Raw genomic sequence first — 18,838 nt, 5'->3', positions numbered from 1 at the left:
ATCTCGCGCCATCTCCAGCCTACTTTGTCATCTCTTATTGCATTCATTCTTTTGATACTCATCTAAGCCCCAGGTACCCATCTCTGTCTTGTTCCTATCCCCAGTTTGGGTCATGGAAAGGCCACTTCACTCCTCAATGCCGATCAGCGTTGCCCACTGGGACCCTTGCCTCCTTTACTCTCTATGAGCAAGCTCTCTGAACAGTCCAATGTTGGACCGTCCCTTCCTCCAAAAGAGATCCTTTGGCCTCTTTACTGTAATTGAAACTAGCTGACACCATATACCTCAAAACTTGCGGCAACCAGAAGCCATTTTCTTTTCGCTTTCCCTGCATGGGGCAAGGAGAAAGAAGAGCTCATAACCCTTCTTGCTGCCCACATCCGGTGTTGTTTTTGTTTTTGTTTTTATCATAAGCCACTTCTATTTTAAAGTTCTATATTATGTACTTAGTTCTCCTTTGTCTCACCTTTAAACTCATACTTTTCTACTTTTCCTGTTTTCTCCCATTTCTTCACTGATATCAGGGCTTGACTCTTAATTTGCCTCCTCTGATCTGCAGCTTTTCCATATCCTCAGTATTTTTGACACGATGGCAACACGTAATGCACTATGTTTATGGTTCTTTAGCTCTCCCGGTGCTGATTATTGGCAATCCTACCCAACTTCAGCTCTCCATAAGCAGAGCCCTGGGCATCCTTCAAACTGGAGAGAGCTCTGGGATCTTCATATTGGAACTCTCCCTATTGATCATGCAACCTTATTAGCCATCTCTCCCAGTCCTTAGGCCCTAACTTTCTCTTCTTGATGACTTCTAGCCCCACTCCCTTTCACTTGTCTTCCAATCTAGTGGTTTTCAAATGGTTTTGGTAGCAATAGCTTTCACTCCTCCCCCCACTTCAAATGAAAGTGTGTAAAGGATGCTTTTGTATTCCAGATAAAAACAGCTACTGAAGGTACTGAAGTAGGAATAGCAGACCCTAGAGGAGGCTTCCCCATCCATCATGTGTGAATCTGGGGAACCCAGTTTGAAAGCTATCACTTTACCGATTGCCTTTTACTAGCATCATTTCCCTCCATAATCCACTTGGACCCCTGGTGACCACTTCAATGAGGCATCTGCTGGTATCAGAGATGCTTAAACCTCATGACATTTTCTATAGTCTAATACACTATACTCTTTGATAATATCTGCTCAAGTCCACTGCTCTTACTAGTTTGCTGAAGGGTGCTAGAGAAAGTCACTATGAATTCACACAATTCTCTGTGGGGCCCTGGGATCTTCTGTTATGTAATATTTGATTTCTCATAGGATCTGTCTCAAACATTTCTAACATTTCAAGGGCCAAACTTTACTCCTACTTCATTTCTTTCATTGACAAGAGTTTCTTAAAAACATTCTTTTCCACCTCGATTTCTCTATATCATTATCTGCTCTCACTTCCTTTTTCTTCCTGCTTCAGAAGGATGGATCCTTCCTTCCCTTTCAAGGTCAGCTCCTCCTTTCTGAGATTATCTGTTTCCTCTCCTTGTGATTTTGTGCCATAAAAACTTTTCTCACTTACTCCAACTTTCCTCACTTACTCCAACTTTCCTGCTCACTCTCCCTGTAGGTTTTGTACTGATTCCAAAACTGCTTTAAACTTGGCCTCTCCCTTCACCCTTTACAGAATCTACTCTCACTGATGACTTCCTGATTGCCAAAATCAATGGCCTTATCCTTTCAAACTACCCTGCAGCAACTGGCCTTGGGAACCACCCTTTTCTTTCTGAAATTACTCTCTTGGTTTCAGTGAAGCTTTGTTCTGTTTCTGACTTTTCCCACCCCCTCCCAAGTCCCTTTGCCCTGCAGAGAGTTGCCCCTGGTTCTCTTCTTAGCCTTCTCTCCTTTCCTTTCCCTCATTCACTTGTCACACTTCTGTAATATGACCTCTGTGTGTATCTTCTCAAATCTAACCCTCCGGTTTCTCTCAGGCTCCAGTGATGGATTTCCTGACTTGGATAGCCCATCCACAAGAATATCTCACTGACTCTTCAAACTCAAAGTTTTAGAAATTGAGTTAATCATTTTCTCTTTCTCATTCCTGCTATTGTTTCTATGAATAGGACCATCATACTTTTAGTTCACCAGGCTTGAAATCCCGAAGTAGGCTTTGACTTCCAACATCCCCATTGTCTCAAATTCAATCGACTAGTAAATCCTTTCAAGATGACCACTAAAATATAACCTCTACAAATCCTCTTTTCCCTTCTTACCGTTAATGCTTCAATTCCGGCTTTTACTACTTTTATTTAAAGTATTTGAACATGCATGTTTCTGGTTCTTCTGCGCACAACACTTTCTGCATATTATTGCCAGATTAACTTTCTTTTCATGAGGAGGCCCCCAGTTCATCTACTCTCTGAAGGAGATCTTCACCATTGCTCACATAGCTCACTGTAGACTTACAACCTGTGTCCTTGCCTCTTGTCTTATGCTAACAGCCTCCAAATTGTTGCCAGAGTGGCTTTTCCCATATATGCAGGTCATCGCCCAATTTAGAATCTTTCAATGCCTCTCTGTTTCCTGTAGAACATCATCTTCAATGCTGGCAGAGCTCATGAGACCCTTCCTAAGTTCATGCTCTTCTGCCTATCCAGTCTTGTGCTCCTTGATGCTCCCTCCATGTGCCATGTCCTGCAGCCCTGTTTTCATCCCTCTGTCCCTTTAGCCCTTCCCCTGGGTTTTCAATGTCCCCTTCCCTGCCTTATCCAGGTACTCATTTTTCACATATCCACACTTCAAACGCACGGTCCTATTTCAGTATTTATCAGGTTTTTATTTGCCTGACTTTCTCTCCACTTGACCCCAAGTTCTCTAAAGACTGGGACAGAGCTCTCTTTCTTTTTGAAATCCCAATGTCTGGAACATTCAAAGAACACTAAATAAACAAAGAACAAACTGGGTCTTGTGACATCATCCACATTTTCCTTTTGGGAATCAATAGTTCAGTTTGGAATCATCAGGTTCTGCTGACTTATGGAACTAGAAGTTGTTCCTCGGACCCCAATTATCTCTACTATATGGTTTATTCCAACATTGTAGCCGACATGGCAGAGGATGGTGAGATGGATCATTTGTCTGGGCAGAGGAAGGAAAATCACCTTCTTCTTAAAAAGCACCATCATTGTCCTCACAACAGAATTCGTACTGTTGAGATTAAAGTAGCTTGCAAGTAGGGGGTAAAGTCAGCTTCCAACTCTGAGCTTTTTACAGTTGGTGGCCTAGATCATTCCCAGATCTGACCCAGGGACTACCTCATATTAATTCACACTTGATCTCAGCCAAAAGGCCGAGAAGCGATATCCCTTATTAATTCAGATCACACTTTCTAGTGTGCCTTTGTTGATGTCAACTGTACTTTGATTGTCCTTCATATCATGCATTTATTGTTGGTGGCAGACAACGACTAGAGGTACTCAGGAATGATCTGGAGAGTTGGGTTTGTACCCGGTCTGTTTCCATTGCAGGCAGGAACACAGTAGTAGAATGTCACCTCTCTGGCAGATTACTTTTATTCTGTCTTCCAGGTGATGATTTTTGTACTTCATTAGGAATACTTTACTCCTGTTAATTTTCCTATAGGTTCACATTAATATGTATATTTTTCCATGTGAGGTCTCGGTTTTGTATAGATTTTTGGATTACTTAATTGGAGTTAAAAGGTTTGAACCCTTAAGTCAGCTGATTGGCATTTCCACTAAGACAGAATTAAGAAGAAATAGGTCAATCATAATAGGAAGGGTTAGGCTGGATACAGTAAAGACCTTCTCAAAGGACAGACTTGCTACATTTTTGGAATGGTTAGAGAAGACAGTTGAGAAACTGAAATCTCTGGAAGGTTTTGAAAATAGAAATAAGTGCTCTCTGTGGGCATCGTTAAGTTCGTAAGCTTTATCAGGAGGAAATTCGAGGTAATACAAATTATTAGGGCCTTTAATTTAGGATTAAAAATATGTTAAACGTTGGTTCTATAATTATATAAATTTATAATTTATCTAATAAATATAGTATTATATTAAATAATCTAGGTTTTTATAATTAACTCTGAAAGTCCTTTGATATATTGAAATCTGTTCTCTGAAACAATAAAATTTCACTTGAAATTGTACATACTGATTACTCACAGGTATTAAAGTCTTGCAAATTATTACCAGATATGAAAAAGATAAATTGTACATTTAAAGATGATGAGCCAGAAGAAAAAAAAAAACCATACTACTTGGAGGAAAAAAGGATGAGCTTGATTACCCTGCTTCATTAATGGGGCCAAACAGCAAGAGAAAAAGGTGATTATAACCCTGTAGTTTACACATTTCTATGATGGATTCTCCCCCAGTAGCAGATACTCCGGAAAGGTACTGGCTCTGGTCTGAAGAGTGCCCACTGCTACTCACAGGTGAAGAAGGGAATGGCTAAGTTGCTGCTGTAATGTACATGCAACTTGCTCATTAGTGTGCGGCAAGGTTGCGTTCAGGCTTCGCATCTGCTCTGTCCTGTTCCTGTTCACACCTGGAGGGTTCCGTTCACAGATAAGACAAGAACTGTCTTGTCTCAGTATAAGTAGGAGGAAAAGGGACCATCACTTGTCAGCTTCTAAAGTTTTAAAAATCTGCCGAATGTTTTCTTCACTTAGAAGTCTGTGAGGTTGACTGTCCATTACGAAAAGCATTTAAAGGTATCCAGAGCCATGGGTCGCAAAGATTTATTAATATACGGTTTTTCTCACTATTCGATCCCGTCCGTACCTCACGACCTCTAGCTCACTGAAGTGTTCCCCATTGGAGTCAGCCTGCTCTGGGTCCAGCACACGTGATCCGGTTCCGGTGTCCAGCAGCTCCGTTCTCCAAATGAGGGTGGGCTTGGTGGTGTGTGGCGGGGGGTGGGGGGGGGTGGGGGGGCGGGGCGCAGCTCAGGAGCCACCTCCTGGAGGGCTCCCTGCACGCTCCCGTCTACAAGCTTACCATTAGCTGCCTTTGCCTTCCGGCCTTTCCTCAGGGGTCGGTGGCAGGGACAGAAGTTGTTTGGCTTCTTCATTCTCTTCCTTTTAGCTCTCTTCAGTGTTGGCCACCCTGCTAGTAAGTGGTGATGGCACAAGAGGCAAACACTGTTCTGGGGACGTGGTCTAGCTTCCACACTTGGCTGCAGGTCAGGTAAACTGCAAACAGACAGAGTCTACACTGGCTCTGTGTGCAGGAGCGGGAAGCCGGGGGAAAGAACCAGGTCCGCCGCTCAGTCATGCTGCCATCACGGAGGGGATGATAGGGTTCTGGAAAAGGCCCTGACCTCCAAGCAGCCCAGACTGGGGGCCAAAGGTCAGTAAGATTCCAAAAGAGGTGACAAGAGGGTTCCCTCTGTGACACGGCCCTGCGACGCTCCCAGAGTTTTGTGACACTTCACCCAGCCCAGTCCTGGGAGACTCCTCATTCTTCCTGTGAAGCAAACACAGCACTTTCTTCTTTTAATTCTTGTCACGTGTTGCTACAGACGTCCTGTATTGTCCCCCTTTGGTCAATGAGACAGAATGTTTTAATATTTAGGGGAGAAGAATTTAATTCTTCTTGGCATGCCCTTCTCTACTAGAAACATATGTGGGGATTTTTTTCTGTTTTGCAAGCTCTGGCCTCACCTCATCACCAATACAGCGTAGAAGCTTTTTATCATATTTGTTGTGACTCTGCCATGATTCACCGTCCATACAAATGGACTGGTTGCCATAGAAACGTAAGTATTAGAAAAGGGGAAGCAAACGGCATAGAATAAAGACATAAATAAAGTGGTGGAAGTAAACCATGGTATAGTGAGAGAGTAATCAAACTTTTATTATCCGTTCTTTGGGAAAACCTCTACATCTAATATGACCATAACCAAGAAGCAAGGAGAGACAGGGAGAGGGAGAGGAAGAGGGAGAGAGAGACAGAGAGAGAAAGAGAGAAAGTGGGAGGGAGGAGAAGAGAAACTAAAAAACAAAACAAAACAGAGGGGCGCCTGGGTGGCTCAGTGGGTTAAAGCCTCTGCCTTCGGCTCGGGTCATGATCCCAGGGTTCTGGGATCGAGCCCCGTGTCGGGCTCTCTGCTCCACGGGGAGCCTGCTTTCTCCCCTCTCCCTCTCTGCCTGCCTCTCTGCCTACTTGTGATTTCTCTCTCTGCCAAATAAAATCTTAAAAAAAAAAAAAAAAACCAACAATGACAAAAAAATCCCCAAATCCAAAAAACTTCATTCTTTTTTTTTCTGACTTCGGAGTACTATCATTATTTTTATAGGTCTCTTTGGAGTAAGAATAAAAGCGTTGGATGTTATTGTTTGATTGCAATACAAAATGTCTGATCTCTTGAGACACATTCAGAAACGTTCTGGTAGGCATATGGTCAAAGACACTTGGTGGCTAATGTGTACCACAAACCCAAGTCGCTTGAGCTTTCCATTTCTGTTTCTCCTATGCTGGAGCATCACTTTCTGGTTCCAAACAGAATTTCTGAGTTGGTTTTGAGTGTCAGGGACAGCCTGGCTTTGGCTTTGTTTCCTACTACAGAATTCAAGCAATGTCAATGTCACCCCGAGATAGCCAAACATGTTATTACTCATTTGTAGCCACTAATGTTTTTAATTAATGCAGCGAGTCTTACCTAACACAAATAAATATTTAGCCAGTGAAGCAGAAGTACAAACAGTAATGAATTTTCTTTAATTGCTCTTCCCTGCTGAGGGCTGTGAGCCTGTTGCTGTCAGTGAGGGACGCTGCCCATGAAAGCATTATATCTAAAAAAATTGCATATACAGAAATCCACCACCAACCCTGAAAATTTATATAGAAGACTCAAAACCTATGTAGTTAGCTAAAGTAACCACTGTGAAAAATGCTTAAATTTGAGAACACTGCCAATAGTTTTTTGCATATGACAATTTAGATACAAGGAATAATAACTAACACTTAAACTATTCAAATGGCTAACAAATGGGTAAGTTAAATAATGTTAACTATTTACCAGGTGTTCTAGTGTCTATCTATCTATCTATCTGTAATTATAGTACTTATTTCATTGGATAATTGTGAAAATTATATATATAATACACATGTGTATAATATGTATATCCATATATGTATATATAGTTAGCATATAATTTAGCATATAATTTTATTATTATATGAATAATATATATTTAATCATATATTATATATATATATATATATATATATATATATATATATATATTCACAACATAGCCTGGAGTGTATTTCTTATCCCATATGTCCCTTTTGGTAGGAAGAATATATATATATATTCTTCACTATATATATATATATATATAGTGAAGATTATATGAGAGAATATATATATTCTTACGTCATTGGGTAATTGTGAAGATTATATGAGAGAATATATATATTATATGAGACCCAATGACGTAAGCACTACAATTACTCCACAGTTCATAGCTCCGGAAGCCAAGGCATAGGGAGTTCAGGTGACTTGCTGAAGGTCCTAAAGGAATGATGCTGGGAGGAGAACACGGGCCTCTGTCCTCATCACTACTGCCCTCAACTAGTTTCTTCCAAGAGGGAATAGTTTACTTTGGTTTCAGCTAAGAAACATATGAGACTCTAGAAGCTGTTTATTCTCATTTTAACCAAACTCAATCTTCCTTCTAGTTTCCCAATTTCAAACTTACTGTCATGTACCTATACTAAAGATGACAAAGCCCCTTATTCTTGAAGGGATATGTAAGTCCAAATCACGAATATACCACAGTGGTGACCCTATCTTTTGCAATGGTTTTCTTTGTAAGGAAACTGTCAGCTTCCTACAGCAGGAAGAGATGGTTTCCTAGTGTGGGTGATGGCTGGCCTCCTGCACTGATGGTGGCCTGGTGGGTCTACTTGTGAAGATGAATCTCTGGAAAACAATAGGTCCGGACATCCCTTCTCATAGAACATCCCTTCTCATAAGAACATTCTCTCTTCACTTCCAGCCTTGAAGTACCTGGGTTTCATTCTATTTAGGTAATGTAAGGGTGTTCCTTATATTATTTCTATGGTAAGCACAGGGAGAGAGCCCATCGTCTTGGAGCTTTTCTATAGGAATCATAATTGCAGCCCCCAAAGGGGACAGATAGGACAAGAGACACTCACACCTCTCTGGACTATGATTAGATCTGGCTGGAAAGATAATTGAGTAAATTTATAATCTTATTAAACAAATGCACGGGATTCTTCTATTTATCAGAAGGGGGACATAGTTTTCAAAAAATTGCTTTAGCATGAATAAGAAATTAAGAACAAATGTTTCATGTCCAAAGCTACCCAAAATGGAAGGAGTATCCAAGGGAAAAAAAAAAATCACCTCTTTGGTTATCTTCTCAATTCAAAAGAGGAAGAAAAAAAAAAATTGAAGAGACGAAGTTGTAGGCGGAGGCAGTATGAACTAATTCAGTCTGAAATTGTATTCCACGCAGTTGCTTATCATAGAGATAATAGATATCATTTCCCCGATCTCTGGCAGAGAGCTGTGAGCTCCTTAGCAACCACGTGATCATTTAGGCACTGTAAACCACGCTGGCCACTGACACCAAGCCACCCACACGCTTTCTCCAGGCCAGAGACAACGATTACCATTTCACTTACGTGAGCTTTTGAAGTCTTTCTTTTTCAGTCTCCTCCTCATCATGGTTCCACGAGGGCTAGTAGAGTAGAGGCTTCGAGGTAAAGTCCCCATGTTCAGGGAACTCAGGCTGTATGCACTCATGGAGGTAGGAGAGAAGGAGGACACCAAAGCTGCTGTAAGAGAGTAGACACTTGGCACAGAGCGTTCGCAGGGGGTTGGGAGCCTGCTACCCTTGCCAACCAGCAACGATCCACAAAGACAGAGGATGCACAGGAAGGACCCCAACCAGACAGCAGGTCTTGGAGGGCAGGGAGACAGCCCTTCGGACTCTCCGAGTTCCCAGAGCCTACAACCACTTGATGGAGTGCCACGACCCTCGGGAGCACAATGAAACACAGAGACGCTCTATCAACGCTGCTTTAGACACACACAAATAAGCATTAAAACAAGATTCCCCATAAATGACAACTCCAAGTATCAGGTACATCATCTCATTTTCATAGATACTTTCTGACATGAATTTCCCAAGTGGTGCCAAACACACAAGGAAACCCTGGGAACATTGTAGTCTCCATAATCTTTGGAACTGTTATCTCCTGACCACATATTAAAGCCTTCTGAACAGTGACATCCTTCCCTAATGACAAATGCTTTCTGAAGGAAAAAAAAAAAAAAGACTCAGATGTCAGAAATGGTTAAGTCCTTACAAAAAAAAAAAAAAAAAAGCTACTACAAAAACTTGCTACTACAAAAAAAAAAAAAAAAAAAAAAAAAGCACATAACACTCATGAAGCCAGATATGGTATGAATTAGATGAGGAAGAGGAAAGAGGAAGAATATCATTTCAATAAAAGAGCAGGAGGAGAAAGTCTGGAACATTACGAGGGCTGTTGGAAGGAGGCGCTTTCGGGCCCGTCAGGGCTGGCACTCTGCAATGGTCAGGGTGGGTCGTATGAGGGTGATGGTAGGTGTGAAGGCTGCAGTGGTTGCCGGCCCAGGAATCCCACGCAAGTTGCCTGTCGCTCCTCTGAATTTTCACTGCCCACATGAAGTGATGATGAGAAATAAGAAAAACAAACAAAGAACCAAAAAAAAAAAAAAAAAAAGAAAGAAAGAGTAACTGAATTGTACAAATAAAAAGTGTAACCAAAAAAATGAAAGCTACTTACAAAAAAAGAAAAAAAATGTACTGCCTTTGCCCTTTCTCAGTGGTCAGCAAAACAGATGATTAACATCAGGGATGGAAGCCTTTCATCTTCCCAAGAATAATGCATGTCTTTCCCCAGCCCATTTTTTTCTCCCTTTAAAGTGACTATTGAATCAATTTCTAATCTCCCCCTATGCTTTGCAGCAGAGATTAAAAACATTTTTTTTAACACTTAAAAGTCAACCCCATAAAGATCTATGGCACATGACTAGTAATTAAAGATTTGCACATCTTGGACAGTTAGTAGCGCTTGTTTTGACAAAAAGAAAAGAAGGAACAATAAATCACATTGGCTCCTGATTTGAGTGGTTTACCAGCCACACATCACAATTTCCTATTCCAACATTGTAATTACACTCCAATCCATCATTTGGACTTGATTTTTCTTAAAACAACAACAACAACAAACAACCCCTCCAAAACCCATTCTCAATCATCAATATCAGAATCTTATTTGTATCCTCATACGGAGAAAATAAGTCTCAATATACTTTAAACTTTTTTGTATTTTTGAAAAAATTTGTTTACATTTGAAAGAAATAATTCTCAAAAGAGCTCACATGTTCTTCTATTTTAAGATGCCATAACTTTTTAAAAATTAACATATAATGTATCATTTGTTTCAGGGGTATGGGTCTGTGATCAATGCCATAATGTTTTAATAAAGCTTATTTCAAAACTTTCCTGTCTCCTTTATTGAAAAAGAAAATGTATTTGTGTTTCTATTCTAATTTTGACATTATTTAGATTTTATTTTCTACCCAGCATTCTGAAGGAGGGTCAAGGTTATGTTTGTTACTAGGTCTGGTATGAGATTTTTTTTCATTGAACAATCTTAAAGAGTTAAAAATAACATATGAACTCGTAACTCCTTTCAGTGTCCTGATTCTAAAGTAAAGTAAAAGATGCCTAACGTGTGAATTATTTAACATTTATTCATGTAGAGGGTCAAATACAAGTATTTGAACATGGCTCATTCTGATAATGGCTGAAGTTGTGCCACCTGTGATAATCAGCACCACTGGCCACCTGAAAGCCTTTCTGGAAGAGACTGCTCATGGAACCAAAGCACCAGCGGGGAAGGGCACCTCGGGCAGCAACCCACCCGGCTTTCAGTCCTGGCTGCAGCCCAGCCTTTCTATAGGACCCTGGTCTGTTACTCAGTCTCCCTAAGCCTCAGTTTCCTCACGTGTCAAGGGGAGATTGAGAAGGCATCTCCCCTGCAGGACGATTGCGGTAGTTATGCACATAGTGCTCCGCAAGGTGCTGGTACACACAAGGAAAACAAGCTCTTGCTACATAGACTGAGTCTGCCTCTTTGCCATCCACTTGGCTACACATAAAGTCTCTCTTAAAGGAAAAAGATGTTATCTCTCACTTAACAAATTTCACTCACTGGACACTCAGGTTTAGAGACTATCTCAGGAATCTGCAGAGCACTTGCACAGGCACTGTAATTTTATAACTCTGTGTCCCTTGGCCCTTTCCTTCTGTTCCACTCCTGTTTCTAGTTTGGGTTCCAGCTCCCTGTCCATATCCTAGCTTCAAGCCATTATCTCCCTGACCCTTGCAACACTGGCAGACTTGGTTCCCCGATGTATCTACCACATATGTCTCTCCCAGTATCTGTAAGACAGGGTAATCTTTTTTTTTTTAATTTTATTTATTTGAGAGAGAGACACAGTGAGAGAGCATGAGAGGGGAGGACAGAGGGAGAGGCAGACTCCCCATAGAGCTGGGAGCCTGATGTGGGACTCGATCCCAGGACTCCAGGATCATGACCTGAGCCGAAGGCAGTCGATTAACCAACTGAGCCACCCAGGCGCCCCAAGACAGGGTAATCTTTTAAACAAGTCCCTGCCATTTAAGCTGCTTCAGTGGGTTATAATTACAAGGAGAATTGAATGTGACCCATACTTATCTCTCCAGCTTTCTCCCTATCACTCTCCCCACTGTGTTGGTCTTACAGCTATTCTTAGAACAAGCCAGGGTGCTTCCTGCCACAGGGCATTTGCCTGTGCTCTTCTTCTCCCAGTTGCCCGCAGAGTCGGCTCCCTCTTATCAAGCAGGTCTCCGCAAAGGGGCTACCTTGCTGCCCTTCCCCACGCTGTCCCATTACTACTCTCTAGTCTTCACAGAACTTATCGCAGCCTGAAATGGCTTTATTTATTTAACATATTTTAAATGTTTGTGTCTCTATACTAAAATTCCATGAGAATTTACTTGGCTTGTCTGGCTCACTAGACGCAGCAGCTAGAACACTGCCTGGTCCATAATGACGGATGAATGAATGAATGCATAAGTGAGTAAGAAGGAGCCAGAGTGTATCCGTCCACAGTGCAGCAGCATTTTCCTTGTGATAAAGAGTGTGGCAGGGGAAGTTCATAACGGATTCTCTTTGCCCATCCTCATTCTATTTTGGAGAGTGCAAGAAGATCTCTTAGAAAGATGCAATCATGGCTGTGTCTGGCTAATCCACAGCAACAGCCACTCTAATGAACTTCTTACCCAGGACTGTCTGTGTTTCAAATGAAGGCAGAGCATAGAGAATGGGCGTTAGAATCCTATACTCACTTTCTGATCCAGTTCTTTAAGGAGGACTTTGAAAATCACTGGGCATTTTTTTGTGACTGTAGTACCCAATTAACAAATCCGTAAGAAAGATATTATTGACCACTATAGGTGCCCAGCCCTGTGCCAATTGTTACAAACAGATTAAGTGTAGGTTAATAACCTGTATCTTGACTTTGAGCTTTTCCTGATGACTATAGCTTCACATGTATGAAATATTAAGGGGCAAAAATGATGTAAGAGAAATCACGAGATTGTATGCCATGCATAATGAATCCAAAAGGTGTTCAACAAAAATGTGGGTTAGGGAGACCAGCTATTGCCTCTTTTGAACATACACTCCAAATCTGCTCTGTTTTATGGAGGTGTACTTGATGCTCACTTGCTTGTGGGGCAACCATTTCAGGAATTTCAAGATAATATGTTACATTTTGCAAAAAACATTTCTTTACCTTCTCCCATTTAATGGTCCCCATAATAACAGCCAACTCTCACTGAGCACTTGCTAAATACCAGGCATTGTGCTAAATACTTTTTCATGGATTGTCTCAGATAATTCTCACAATACACTTAGGAGGTAGGCACTGCTGTTATTATTACGCCCATCTTACAGATAAAGAAACTGAGGAATAGAAGAGTGGGAGAGCTTGCTTACGGTCCCAAGGGGTGGAGGCAGAATAAAGTCTGCAAGTCTGATTCAAGAGGCCCTGCCTGGAGCCACCACACACAGCCTCTTCCTGTGGGTGTTCCTGGATTTGATACAGACACATATGTAGCAAGTCAAAAATAAAATGCTCTTTACATCTCCCATGATGGCATCATTCGTGGAGTTTTACAAGGTATCTGACATGGAGGGGACTTTTTTCTGCTCCCCTCTCTTGCTGTACCCTCCTGCCCTGTCCAGAATATCTAACAGGCAACAGCGGCTTTCGTGGTTGCTGCTGGAGCTCACAGATGGAAGGTTCTCACTGAATGTACTGAACCGTGTCACTCTGCTTCCGTGTTCTCTTCCAAAGTCTTGCGAACCTTAATCAGGATTATGTCTCCCAAAGACCCTCAGTGGGACCAATTTCTAACCTTACTAGAAACTCAACAATAACTCCATCTTGGCATTTTTAGTGCTATTTATCAGCAAAAGGCACAGTTACTCTCATTCCTAGCTGATGGGCCCATTTCTTTATTTCTCTGAAAAAACTGTGGCAGTGAATGCTTTGTCGGGAAGCAAAATTTGGGAACTGTACCTTCATCCACTTTGGGATGAGAGACATGCTGTTCAGGCATCAGAATTCCTGAAAAAAAAACAAGCTGAACTTTCTTGTGGACAAAGGGTAAAACTATATAAAACTACTCTCCCACATTAAAGACCCTCAGAAATGTGAGAATATATAAAAATACATACAATTCTTTAGGTATTTCCCCCCCCCCTTCTTAACTGTGATTAAATTATGTTTTGAAGCCAATACTTTTGTCCTCTTGGAAAGGCAAGTCTGATTTTAATGTAAAATGCAGGGAGATGCCTGTAGGCTAGATAAGAAAGATGGTACTGTCAGCCAAAGTAGATGATAAGGTCGGAAGTGGAAGCTAGAGTTACTTCAACTACCAGCCCCCATCCTCCACCCCTCCAAAAAAAATCACAATGACATCAGGTTTTCCACAGTGAAAAAAAATTTTTTTTTGTTCTTGATCTCCATGTCTCTTAGTATATGAACGCACCCTCTCAAACTGTCTTGACAGGTAAAAATTTTTAATATTTCATGCGTTGGAAACTAGTTGGACTACTTAGGATTTCTACACAGGGCCAATAAAAAGGGGGAAACGGGGCTGCTAAAGATAATGACATTTTGCAAGGGTCTGTTCCCTAGTCTGATTCTCTTGACAGCGGAATTTACCAAAATGAATCTCACGCAGAGAAAGCATGACACTGTGTGTGTTCATGAACCCTCCGCGGTCCAGATCCGGTGACGACTTTGGGCTAATTTAGAAGAAACTTAGTTTTAGAAATCTCTTCCCTCTGCCAGTGTGCCCTGTGGGGTCTCCTGAGCGGAAAGGGGGCACAATCCCATGAACCCCTTATCATTTCTAGTCAAAGGAGGCAGAGATTCCTTCCCTAACTTCTCTGCTCCATTGTGTCAAATTAAAATCTGATAAAGGTAATGCTTTTCTAGAGATTTTCATTAGCTCCAGGGCTGTCTAAGCTCCATTTAATTAAAAAAGGTTGCATCCAGCTGACTCATTCAGTATGAAAATGATCTGGTCTGTCTTTTTTTTTTTTTTCATCCCCCAAAGTGCAGTGGGTTTCAGAAGGTGGGAGACACATGATACAAACGATATCCTCACAAGCAAAATTTCAGTTCCAGGGAAAGTTCTTCTCTTTCTTTAAAAATACAAAAAAAAAAAAAAAAAAAAGAAAGAAAGAAAAAGAAAAAGAAAAAAAAAAAAAGAAAGCTCTTCTCCAGCCGGGCCCCCTGACAGCACTCCTGAAGCTTCAAGGAATCGATTTCAAAGAATAAAAAAAGGAGGCCGCTTGGTGTAAGCAAAAGGAGAAGGAGTTGGAACAAGGACTCCACTAGAGGGACTTTCTTCATGTGATTTGGCGTTCTAAGTCCTTTACCTTGTGCCCGGTTTTGTTTAGAGATGCCTCAGGGGTGGGTATATAAACACTGAGCACACATTTCTGTGAGTGTCTGTGCAGTACAGATGTGGGTCCCCTCAGCTGGCACCTGTTACTGGATAAATGGAGTCAAATATTCTGATACTCCCAGGAATGGTCCTTGGTCACAGAGGTAGTTAGTTCTCCATCCCAAAAAGCTACTCTGGCAAAGAAACAATATATAGAGAAACCTTTCTCATGACTGTTTTTTGTTTCTTTTCCTCTCCAAATATTTGAAGGGTGTGCCATTAATACCCACTTCCTAATTATTTTTTAAAAAGTGAGAGTTTTATCTTTAGGGTAAATACCCAATAGTGCAATTGCTGGGTCATAGGGCAGTTCTATTTTCAACATTTTGAGGAGCCTCCATGCTGTTTTCCAGAGTGGCTGCACCAGCTTGCATTCCCACCAACAGTGGAGGAGGGTTCCCTTTTCTCCGCATCCTTCCCTGATATGAGGAAGTGGTGATGCGACATGGGGGCTTAAGTGGGTAGGAGAAGAATCAATGAAACAAGATGGGATTGGGAGGGAGACAAACCATAAGTGACTCTTAATCTCACAAAACAAACTGAGGGTTGCTGGGGGGAGGGGGTTTGGGAGAAGGGGGTGGGATTATGGACATTGGGGAGGGTATGTGCTTTGGTGAGTGCTGTGCAGTGTGTAAACCTGGTGATTCACAGACCTGTACCCCTGGGGATAAAAATATATGTTTATAAAAAATAAAAAATTAAAAAAATAATAAGAGTTTTACAATTTGCCTTTGTTGTCCTTCAAGTAGAATGGAAATTCAATATGCCTAACAGGAAGTCCAATTATTTCCTTTCTCTCCACATTCAATTCACAACAAAGGCTTAAAAAAAAAAAAAAAAAAAGTACAAGCCTGAAAATTCTGTTTCAAGCCCTGTTTCTTTCCTCAGTTCTGAGGTTTCAAATAAATTACGTTTGGCTCAGGGATTGGGTTACGGGGGGGAGGATCTGGAAGATGAAGAAAAGCCAACAAAGATAATCTGCAGCTTTGAAAGAAATAAAGCCAGGAGTAGACTCCCTGTCTCTCGCCTCGAACTCTGCTGGAGAGGCAATAACTATAAGGGGAAGATAAAGAGAATTATCTAGACGGGTCCTCTCACCGTGGTCGGGTCCCTTCAGGGCCAGGCGGGTCTGATGATGGGGAAGAATCTCAAGCTTGACCTGGTCCGTGGTGTTTGCCAGGAACTGAGTGGCTTCCGCTAATGTACAGTACTCCATGCTCGTCCCGTCGATAGACAGGATGTGGTCTCCCACGTGCAGGGCACCGCATCTACGGAAAGGGAAAGGACACGTACTCAGTGGAAGCGCCTTCCGCTTTGGAATATGACTTTCCCGTCCTTCACAGTTAACGTTTCACACAGTTTCAATTGACTTAGGAAAGGAAAAGTTTGAGTGTTATAGGAAACACCATCTGTCAAATGTTAAGTACCTCGCGTGTGAATAGGAATGTAGAAAATAACAGAAAAACTCAAGGAAACGTTTTTCTCTCGTGCTTCTTAAAAAAGAAGAGATTATTTCGGGGTGGCAGTGCCCAAAGTTGAAGGGAAGTGAGTGGGAGGGAAGAGAAGAACAGGACAATTTTCCCCCTTGGCTTTATTTTTTTCTTTCCTGTGATTTTTTTTTTCCCTTTGTTAGTTTTTATATCTGTAAATACGAGCTGGTAAATACTCAGAATGTCAGGATGTGACTCATAAATGGAAGGGGATCATTTACAACTATTTTATGTGTGAATGGGAATAACTGGGGGGTGGGGAGAGTGTCAGCTAATGCTTTCTCAGAACCTCTCACAGGAGCTGCCAAATCACCACTGCTTTAATTATTCTACTTTATTTTGTTATTCTGGAGTTAAACAATGATTAGTACAAAAGCTCTCGATAATGATGGAAATTATGCAGGAGTCAGAAGAGTCAAAAAGGAGGCCTGCATGGTGAGTGAAGGGGAAAGCTGGGGGGGTGGGGGAGGGGCTAGCTGCTACATCTTGCTGAACTCCAAGAGACTGGCTCCTGGATGAGTTGAGAAAAGCAAACACAGCAGTCAGCATCCCGACGTACCAGTCAAGTGGACAGCTCCTTAAACTGGTTACCCCCTGCGGAATGGGAAAAAAACAGGGAGAAAATTAAAGCATCCTGCACCATTGAACTGGAGAACACCCCTGGATCAATGGCCGTCACTGGTAAAGGACCAAATGTAGGGTAAGACCAAAGTGGAGCTGTAGACTGATCACTGCAGGAGCTGAAGACTGACCACAGTGCAGCTGCAGACGGATCACTACAGGGTTTGCTGCAGGTTACTGTATCGAAGTGCGAGGCTTCCTAGGGAGGGTGAGGGCATATGGAAAAGAGGCTGGAAACATGCAGGGGAGGTGGGGCCTCTCCGAGTGTATTGAGCAATTTCCACAGTGAGAACAGTCTCCTTCTCAAGACAAAAAAAAAAAAAAAGGCATTTCAAGTCATCCCTTTCATCTAAAAATCAAATTCCGTGCTGATGCCCTTGGAGAGCTTCAGCGATGGAAGTGGGGGTTTTCTTACCGGGAGCTGGGAAATAATTTATTAGGTGGGCAGGTAGTCTTTTTGCCTCCAACCCTTCTTACCTTATAAGTCTAAAACAGTAATTAGGAAGAAAAACTCAGGAAGAAGGGCTTTTGTTTTCATGGTGTCATAGGAACGAGTGCTGTTTCAGGGGCCCTTGAAAACTGTGAAACCTTAAGATGAACATTCTGTGACAGCGTGAGAGCTCTCTTTAAAGACTGCATTGTTTCAAAAATACTGTTTTACTCATTTATGAAAAAAGGAATGAGATTTTTATCAGATTTTGGCAAGATTTATTTGTTAACAGTTCAGGAAAACGTATGACTTCTCTAAAGGGAGCATACTGAAGACCCTACACCAAAAGCAATCCATCGCCCTAGAACAGTAGGAAAACTAGTTCAGTTGCTTGACTTTCTTTTTTTTTTTCTATCTCTAACAGCCACACCAAACATCAGATGAGACAACAGTACATGGTGGGGTGGCTATAAGGTAGGTGAATTTTTAAGCCCTTAGAACCATAACTTGCTTTCTCGATGAAACTCATATAAACGGGCAGGTGAATTGTTTTCTTTAATCATATATGTATGTGTGAGATGCATGTGTACATGTATAAGTATTACATGTGTGTATATACACATAGAAAAACATATATATATTTATATTTTAGTACATGCAGTTTTGAAAAGTAGGCACTTTGTACAACACCCACCTGTCTGCAATACTTGCAGATTTGATTTTGTCTATGACAATGACCTGTTTGTTACAGCACATCGAGGTAGTGAGGGCAACCCCAAGGCTGGCACCAGGAGTTTTGGCAACTTCGACTAGCAGTGGCCCGGATGCCGTTGCCACAGTATCTATGGAAGAACAAATATCAGAAAACAAAACAAAACAAAACCAGTAAGCAAACAGACACATAAAAAATGCGGACAATGTTTAGTCTGATGTTGGTCTGTTAACGTTATCGCTGAAACTTACATTTTCCTCCGGTACCATCCTCCTGGCCAGTGGTAACTCGTCAGAGCACCTTTTAGGACACCTGTTCTGCCCAGCTTGCATATCTAGTAATACGTACACAGGTTTACCTCTTCAATTAAAGTTCAAGCTTCACATTAGTTGGGGTAATGTCTTGTGTGTCCTTATGCCCTCTTTATCACTCGGCACTACCTGAAAGTACTAGGTTTCTCAATAAAAGGTTTTCAAATAGCACCTAC

The 18,838-nt window shown here is 41.6% G+C and overlaps 1 protein-coding gene across 18 annotated transcripts in view; it reads right to left on the bottom strand.

The window, feature by feature from the left end:
• Positions 1–18,838, bottom strand: part of GRIP1 (glutamate receptor interacting protein 1) — a 674,728-nt gene that overhangs the window by 80,513 nt on the left and 575,377 nt on the right. For 10 of the 18 annotated variants that reach the window (XM_082740981.1, XM_082740983.1, XM_082740969.1 and 7 more), the window contains 4 exons: positions 18,334–18,481; positions 16,197–16,366; positions 9,524–9,679; positions 8,662–8,814 (listed from right to left, as the gene is read on the bottom strand). In XM_082740981.1, the coding sequence (XP_082597107.1) occupies positions 8,662–8,814; positions 9,524–9,679; positions 16,197–16,366; positions 18,334–18,481 (627 nt within the window). The remainder of the gene's footprint in view (positions 1–8,661; positions 8,815–9,523; positions 9,680–16,196; positions 16,367–18,333; positions 18,482–18,838) is intronic. The other 8 variants (XM_082740971.1, XM_082740973.1, XM_082740976.1 and 5 more) reach the window with 2 other exon arrangements.

Source organism: Mustela nivalis, assembly GCF_964662115.1.
Source record: "Mustela nivalis genome assembly, chromosome: 7".
Taxonomy (NCBI): domain Eukaryota; kingdom Metazoa; phylum Chordata; class Mammalia; order Carnivora; family Mustelidae; genus Mustela; species Mustela nivalis.
Note: the sequence above shows the minus strand (reverse complement) of the source record. Positions and strands in the feature narration are given on the sequence as shown.